Consider the following 9,205-nt stretch of genomic DNA (forward strand, 5'->3'; position numbering starts at 1 on the left):
CTACTAGAGCTCATCAATGAATTCAGTAAAGTTGCTGGACACAAAACTAATCTACAGAAATCCTGCATCTATACACTAATGACAAAATATAAGGAAGAGAAATTAAGGAAACAATCCCATTTACCACTGTATCAAAAAGAATAAAATACCTAGGAATAAACCTAGCTAAGGAAGCAAAAGACCTGTACTCTGAAAACTGTAAGATACAATGAAAGAAATTTAAAATGACACAAACAGATGGAAAAGTATACCATGTTCTTGGATTAGAAGAATCAGCATTGTTAAAATGACCATACTACCCAAGGCAATCTACAGATTCAATACAATCCCTATCAAAATACCAATGGCATTTTTCACAGAACTAGAACAAAAAATTTTTAAATTTGTACAGAAACACAAAAGACCCCATATAGCCAAAGCAATCTTGAGAAAGAAGAATGGAGCTGTAGGAATCAGGCTCCCTGACTTCCGACTATACTACAAAGCTACAGTAATCGAAACAGTATGGTACTGGCACAAAAACAGACATATAGATAATGGAACAGGATAGATTTGAAGTAAGTCAGACAGAGAAAGACTAATATCATATGATATCACTTATATGTGGAATCTAAAAAAATGATACAAATGAAATTATTTACAAAAAAAAATAGACTCACAGACATAGAAACAAACTTATGGTCACCAAAGGGGATAGTGGGGGCTGTGGGGGGAGATAAATTAGGAGTTTGGGATTAACATATATGCACTACTATATATAAAACAGATAAACAACAAGGACCTACTGTATTGCACAGGGAACTATATTCAATATCATGTAATAATTTATAATGAAAAAGAATCTGAAAAAGAATATATATATGTATATATATAAAACTGACTCACTTTGCTGTCCACCTGAAACTAACACAACATTGTAAATTAACTATATTTCAATTTTTAAACTAGTTTAAAAAGACCCTCAAAAAAAAAAAAAGACCCTCAAAAAAAAAAAAAAGAAAAGAAAGTTACTTGGTGAACATGGAGTCCAGAGCAAGAGGAACTGAGTGAATCGAACGTTTAATAGACTATTTCTCAAAGAGTGTTTCACAGAGAGATTCCACAAAAAGAGGGTCTCATAATCAAATGAGTTTGGGAAATGCAGCATAGTTCTATTAAATATGCTCACAGGCTCTGAGAGATACTGCATCAAAGAAACCCAATTGATTATGGTTAGTGGCAGGGAGACTCACACAGTTCTTTTATGAGCATCTCCATACTAGAGATAGAACTGCCAATGTTGGTCAAGACTCCCCTCTCCCACAGACCCTGGACTCTAGAACACACCTCTGTGACTTCCCTTTCTATTGCCCCCAAGGCTGTCCCTCTCCTTCTGATCAATGATTTAAATAAGGTGACACATTTCACTTGGAGTCCTATCTTCAAAGATTTAGGAGGTACTGTCTTTCACTTTGACCCAAGGTTGCAGTTAGTGTCTTCAATTTTTCCCAAAATGAAAATAACCCTATTGATTTTTTTGTTTGATTGTAAAAATGATACACGTGGCATTGTGAAAAAAAAATCAGGCAACTTAGAAAGGTACAGAGAAGTAAAAATCACCTTTAAGTTCAAACTCAGAGACAACACTATGAACACAGGCAATCATTCTTTTAGACAGCTGTCTACTTACATATATACCCTATACATACATACAGACACACACACACACACACACACGTATATTAAATAGTATGATACTCCACATACTGTCCTGTATAGTGAATTTTATTTTGTAGATTAACATAGGGTATACTTCAGAACATATCAAATAAGAAATATTGTTTAAAGAAAATATATGTCCAAACATCACACTTTCTCAGTTTTTAAATTCTCATTTGTTTTCCAGTACCTAAAATTTTTCAAAATAATTCTTATCATTATGGTCAGCATAAAACCAACAGTAAGTGCCAAGCACTGTGGGTATGAAACATTCTCTAGAATATTTCCAAAATCTGTTCTGGAATATCTAGACACAGGACTTGGAGATTATCAAGACTCTTACACGTGTGTCATCTTGCCCTTCTCCAAGTTTAGAGAAGCTAAAATGAGTCAGACTCAACAGAAATGTCCCTAGAGTTGCCAAATTTGAAGTTAACATTTCTCCTCAAAGGGAACCCTTTAAAATCTATAAGGTATCTAGAATCTCTTTTAAAGATCACTTTTCCATTGCCCAAGGAAAACTACTTACTAAATTAATTATCAAATAATTCTGGTAAAACTTAATTCCCACCACCCTATCCACTTATTTATTCTTATTGCTCCCACAATGATCTTTTAAAATTACAAATGTTCAACCATTACTCTCTTCTATTAAAAGTCTTCAGTGACTCCCATTTCCTACAGATAAAGTCCAAATTCTTAAGCATGAAATACCAGCCTTTCCTGGCACACTTACTGCTAAAACTTCCTGCACCCCCGAGTCCTAGCAGCCTGCCATACACCAAATGTTCCATGCTGTTCTATATATTCCTTCCTTGGCTTTTTCTTCTTCCCAAAATGCTTGTTTTTTTATAATCACATCCTATCCTTCTACCTGGCAAACCTATATTCTACCTTTATGAGGCAGCTTAAATGTCTTCCTTTTTGACCCATTGGATAATATCTGGCAGAATTCAAAAGCTCAATAAAAGCTCCTAAATCATATGTAATATTATTTCTTACTGATGTTTGCAATCTGTATGGGTTCTCTTTTATAACAGGTTCTCTTTTATTTGATTTTGCTATGGTTTCTACCATGTGAAGAAAATTCCTATTTTCATAGTTACAAAGTAAATATTTTGGGATGATGTGCTGTTGTTTTTGATGATGCAGTTACCTGCGCTATACTGTGTAACTGGTATCCATTTTCCCTCCTCACTCCAACCTTCTTCCTTCTTTTAAAACAGGAAAAGAAAACCAGATTTTTATCTGATAAGAACCAGATTCTTATCAGGTACAGTGGTGGCAATGAGAAAACAGATACCAAATATTTAAAAGGTCATTTCACATGATCACTTACACTAGCTCTCCACTAGTCTTTTCACCTTCTTATTTCACTATTTCCAAGAATTCATGGGGTGCTTACGTAATTCTAACAGTTACTTAGAGTGAACAACTGTTTTGATAGGTTATTGTTCAAGAATATATAGGAAAAGATGGAGAAAATGCAGGAAACAATTTCATCAGAGGATTAGAATCTTAAAAAAAAAGTAAATGGAATTTCTGGAACTAAATAACACAGTATATGAAATTAGGAACTCAATGAATGGATTTACAGACAATCAAAAAGAGCAGAGGGCTTCCCTGGTAGCGCAGTGGTTGCGAGTCCGCCTGCCGATGCAGGGGACACGGGTTTGTGCCCCGGTCTGGGAAGATCCCACATGCCGCGGAGCGGCTGGGTCCGTGAGCCATGGCCGCTGAGCCTGTGCTTCCGGAGCCGGTGCTCCGCAACGGGAGAGGCCACAACAGTGAGAGGCCCGCGTACCACAAAAAAAAAAAAAAAAAAAAAAGAGCAGACCAAAGGACTAGTGGACTGGAAGACAGGTCAATAGAAAGTGTCCAAATTGAAGTTCAGAGAGATGAAAGTCAGGAAGTGAGACGCTCAGAGGAAAAAAAATTTGGAAAATTCAGGAAATAATTTATGATGAATAAACCTACAGTTATAGTATCATGATATTTAATAATTTTATATTTCTTATAACTATTCTTTTGTATACACTTAACATTTAATAAAAAGGATAATACAAAACATGCACAGTCCTATCTTTTTCACTTGCCACTCCATATGTACAACACTGAACAATTTTTCCTTCTAGTGAGAAAACTTATAGAATGACATAAAAATTTTTTTTAAAAGAATTAGTTCTAAAACTATGAAAAATACAAAGAAAAATGTTTTCTACAAAACTTCTTAAATTATTTTAGGTTACCTGCAGCTAATACATGCCATGATACCTCATTAAACTATAACTAATACAAATGTTGTCAAAATCAACATACAGAAAATCCCAGTCATAGGAAACACTTCATGCTTCATGAGGTATAATCTAGTGCCTGGGAGAGCATCTTAACTTCAACTGCACACTCCAACTATGTGGATGTCTGTCTAGTGTTTCATTGTATAAAAGACTGAGCGACAATCATTTTTTCTGAACCAAGGGGTCCACATGGGCAAGGCAGAAAAGCAGGACAAGGCCTGGCTAGAAATTCAGGCTGAGATGGCGTGTAAGAGAAGATGATGGTGAAGAAGAAAGTGAGATGTCAACCACAGATGACCTTCCACGCCATGCAATGAAAATCTCCTTGCTGACTGCAAAAAAATTGATACTGTGACACTACACATACAATACATCCTTGCCAAACTTATACCTCACATTATACACAAAGATCATCAGTAAAGTTTAGGCTTCCCCAGGTATGGGGGAGATGCCAGTGACAGAGGGAGGTGTGGCCTTTGAAACCTTGTGTCCTACTCAACATTATGACTTTGCTGATCACTGCATCAGATTTTAAGATGGATCACTCATGATACCATGGAAGATACATTAGAGGGGATAAGGCTGGATACAGGTAAATTCCTCATGAAACTAATCCAGGAGGTGGGTTGATTGAAAAGAAGGGGAAATTTTGAAAATTACTTAAGAAATAAAAGATTGTTGGGCTTGGCTGTGTGAGATGAGCAAAAAGAAAAAGTTCTTTTAACCATTAGATAATATAGGTACAGTACCTTGGGCTTTCCAGAGTCTATGAAAAGGTATAAAATATGAAAAAAAAGGTGTGGCTCCAAAACATAAAAGGAAATCTAAAGTTAATTTCAAAAGCAATTTATATTTTAAAAAACGAAGTTAACAGCAAAATATATATATTTGATATGGGATATAGTGTTTGATATGGTGTAAGATGGAGGCCTCTAAATGAATAAGGCCAGGCCTACAAACATCTTAAAATAGAACTAAGAGAAAAGAAAAATGATGTCTTGCTTTTGGTCTTGTGAACTGGCTAAGTAACAGTGTCACCAGCTATTAAAGGGATACAGGTGTTACAGCATGTTTGGGAGGAAAACTGATGAGTTCAGTTTTGGACATACTGTGAGGCTGAGGTGACTATGGAACAACTTGAAATCAAGGACTTATTCCTAATTTTAGGGCCTCTGTTTAACACAGTAAATGCATAATAAACACTGATGGCTGTAAATTCAAACTGCCTCCCTACCCCAGTGGATCATGCATTCTGTTAAAAACAGACTGATGTTAACTGGGAGAATCATTAGTTGAAATGGGGAATATCAGATGAGATTAATAGATATATCAATACAACTTCTATTTCACATTCTGTTTAACACTTCCCTGCCATACATCTAGTTCAAAACAAAGAAAATCATACTTCAGCATGTAAATTACTCACGATGCGTACTCACAAATTCCCTACCTCCACTACAAGCCCTTTTACTCACTATTTCTTTTCCATGTAAAAACTTTATGATGATTTTCAAAAACAAAAGGAAAGCTGCATGTTACCCCAGACCTATACATTAAAAGCACTCTCATCAAACCCATGTTGCTCTATTCTTCAATGCAATTCTAGGATTTCCTGGGCCAAAGTGGACAATGAGTGATTATAAAGTCATGAGTAACAGGAGAGAGGGTGAGAGGGTGGGAATGAGGAAGAGTTTGGAAGATCTGGGTGCTACTTTTCTTCACATTGAATCCTTGGCCCTAGGGCGTTTGCTGGTGTTATTCAGTAAAAAACAGCGTGATAACCACATTATGAGGCGATGTAGTATGATAGAAAGTACCTGAAGTTTGCAATGAGGCAAAACTGAGTTAAAATTCCAGTGATCTCAGAAGAAGGTGGGGAGACGGCAACAAAGGGAAAAGGAAGAGAGTATACTGATTGCTTTCTTTCTTTTCACCTCACCTCCTTCTTGCTTACTTTGGCCCACTAGCCTGTACATCAAGGCTTATCTACCCCAGACACTCAGATGACCACCTATTTGGATATGTGGTATTGTAGAATCCTAGAATTATAAAATGTTAGGAACAGAAAGATGAAGCAGCTGGCTTCAAGAATACCTGTGATTTGCTCCAAATTAGTCGTCTAGCTCATTTAGTGGCAAAATGAATATGTATTTAAATTCTCAGCCCAGATTTTTTCCCCTATATACCGAAATTTAAACCTGAAAAAGCAACATAATTAAGTAATTGAAGGGAGATTTACGCTTCATAATTTTCCATAAAAGCAGATTTCCATGAACTCCTGTTAACAAGTTCTATTGTCCAAGTATGCTATTGATTCAGAACTCAGCATGAAGAAATACTGAATTATACCATTCTTTTGCCAGAAAGATTAACAATAAATCTGGTGGATGGGAGTAAGAACAGTCCCTGCTCACTCACCTAGGCATAAGTGATTGGAGAAGGAGTTGGACGTGGTCATATCAGAGTCCTAAGCAATAATATTACCTTTCTCTTCTCTCTCTGTGGCTACCAAAAGAAATGTTATTTCTTTGACCTCTTTCTTCAAAGTTTCTACTTTTAAATCTTTTCCAAACAATGCATAAATGAATGCATGAATGAACAAATGAAGGAATGAACAAAGACAATGGGTAATTATTCCAAGCCTCTAGAGAGGCAGCAATGTAGAGTGATTAAGAGCATAGACTCTGAAGCCAAATTGTCTGGGTTCAAATACCAGCTACACGAATTATTAAATGTATAACCTTGGCCAAGTTATTCAACCTCTGGGTCCTCTGTTTCCTTATCTGTAAAGTGGAGATAGAAATTGTACACACATCCTAGACCTGTTGTGAAGATTAAATGAGGTTAGAGTCCTGGCAGGAGGTTAGCCCAATGGATAAGTGTGCTATTGTATTACTGTTCTGTTATTATTGCAGTGTTAATGGAATTACTTGTTTCTGGCCACTGTGCTATAAGCTAAGAACAGGCAAAATACTAGGCAAAGTTCAGTAGATAGGAAAGAGTCAGGAGTTCCCAAGGAAAGCTGCTTGAACCAAAAGCCAACCCAAGAGAAATGACATCGGCTTTAATTTTACGAGTTACAAAGGTCTTTTCTCTTTAGTTCCTTTTCTTATTCAAGAAATAGATGGGAGCTGATACAGCAGGACAGATGGGAGGGAATGGGTAAGATGAAACAGAAGAAAGCAGCTACAATAAAAATGCCTTAAAAGTTTTTCAGTTCTTAATTACTGAGTCTACCATTCATGAGGAACTTTTAAGAGTCTCAAAGCTATTAAAATGGTAATTAGGTCCCAAGAAAACAAGAACCAATTCAATTACATGCTGGATGCTTTTAAAATTTAAAGCCCTCTATTAAGAGGGTTTTAAAGGAGGCACAGTTATAATTACAGGTCCATGACCAACCTTAAAGCCAAAGTGTAGGTTCCTGGCTGGCGCTGGCTCTCCCGAATGAGGTAGCTCCCCTCAGCTACACTCAAGAGCTGGTCTGCCGCTTCTCGGGAGATCATGCCATGAAACCTAAGAAACAAAGTCAATTCAGAAACTGCATGCTTTCCACCTTTTTCAATAAAACAAGATAAAACAAAACCTCCCACCTTCTCTTGTTGTTTTCTAGACAAAGTACTGCCATAAAATTGAAGGGGAGCAGTTGGGTTTAACTATGCTTGTGTTTCTCTGGGCCTGGCCCAGGGCCAGCTTCTCTGTGGTGACAAGAACAGCACCGAAGTAGCTCTCCAATCCATTTAACAATCACAGAATCAAAATTCACATCCATCTACGGAAGACCAACCACCTCTCTCAAGAGGACAATTCCCTTCTTATGTAGCTGCCTGACCATATGGACATGCTAAAAAACACTCAGCAATGTGTCCCACTTCCTTTCTTCACACCAGTGGCATTGCTCCAAAAATTTTGGCTCAGAGTCTATGTTGGCAATTTTCCAGGTACCCTGGGTTGCCCTTAATTGGCATGATTGCTCAATAATGTGCATAATCTGCATCACTGCATACTCAAGCCAAAAGCAAACAACTGTAATACTTGCTTTCACTCCCTGATAAAACCCTATTTTTGATTAACAGAGAAAAAAGGAGGAAGAAGAGTAAACAAAAATAACACACTCCTTATACAAACACAGTAGATTCACCTATAACATTCTGACATAAAACACTGAAAAATTAAAAAACATCAGTGGTAACTAATGATTAACATTAAAAATATAAAACCACCTTATATTCGTATGGTGATGTTCAGTTTATAAAGAACTTACACATATATTATGTCCTTTCATTAACTCAAAGAAAACTGAATTGAACACCTGCTCACATGAGACCATAGCTTTTAAAGGTACAAAAAACCCAACAGTCCCTTGAATTTGGAATGATATTTTGAAAAGGCCCTGAAATGGCACCTTAATAATTTAAGAACTTTACGAGGGTTCAAGTGGCAACTTTTTGAAATTTTTCTCATGGGAAAGGTTCGGCCTTTCTCAATTTAAGTCTTAAAGCAGTTTGTAGTACATACGCTCAAATCATGACAATAAGAACAAGGAGGTTTAACAATGGGCTCCTAGAATTTCTTATCTCCTTAAATTCCTCAATCTTTCAGAACCAGGTCCAGTCTGATTCTGTAAGAGTAAGAAGATAGTAACCTATCTGTGGTAATAATACATATATTAGATTAGCACATTGGTATATTATTTTAAGTTTACATGACACCAACTAATAAAGTTAGTAAAATTTAATATCTCCTTGTTTTTAAAAACCCAATTAATTCAGAAGAAAATCTCATTCAAGGAAATAAATTTTGGAATAAAACTTGATGGTGGTATTTAAAGACTCTTAAAACTATTCATACCAGCTGACCCAAAATTTCCACCCCAGAAAAAGATTAATGCACTAAGATATTTCTTACGGTGTTACTTTTAATACTATCGTTTAAAGTCAACCTATATGCCAAAAGCAGAGAAATGACTAAATTATGGTATAACCATAAAGAACACCAGTGGTTCCCCTCAACCCCTAAGTACCTAGGTTCTACACAAAAGAGTCCTGAAAACTTAAACAGAATTTTAGATAATTTAAAAATATTTGTTATGTACATTACTGTTTATCTGATATGATCTTCAGCCATGAAAAACAAATGATTTTATTTGGGGAATGATGGGATTATAGGTGATTTTTTTTTTTTTTTTTTTTTTTTTTTGCGGTGGGTGG

The 9,205-nt window shown here is 36.2% G+C and overlaps 1 protein-coding gene across 2 annotated transcripts in view; it reads right to left on the reverse strand.

Annotated features, from left to right (window-relative positions):
• CHN1 (chimerin 1) overlaps positions 1 to 9,205 on the reverse strand; it is a 192,661-nt gene that overhangs the window by 120,253 nt on the left and 63,203 nt on the right. For both annotated transcript variants that reach the window (XM_024122322.2, XM_055088681.1), the window contains exon 6: positions 7,398 to 7,511. In XM_024122322.2, the coding sequence (XP_023978090.1) occupies positions 7,398 to 7,511 (114 nt within the window). The remainder of the gene's footprint in view (positions 1 to 7,397; positions 7,512 to 9,205) is intronic.

The sequence above is a fragment of the Physeter macrocephalus genome, chromosome 2 (genome assembly GCF_002837175.3).
Source record: "Physeter macrocephalus isolate SW-GA chromosome 2, ASM283717v5, whole genome shotgun sequence".
Classification (NCBI taxonomy): Eukaryota; Metazoa; Chordata; class Mammalia; order Artiodactyla; family Physeteridae; genus Physeter; species Physeter macrocephalus.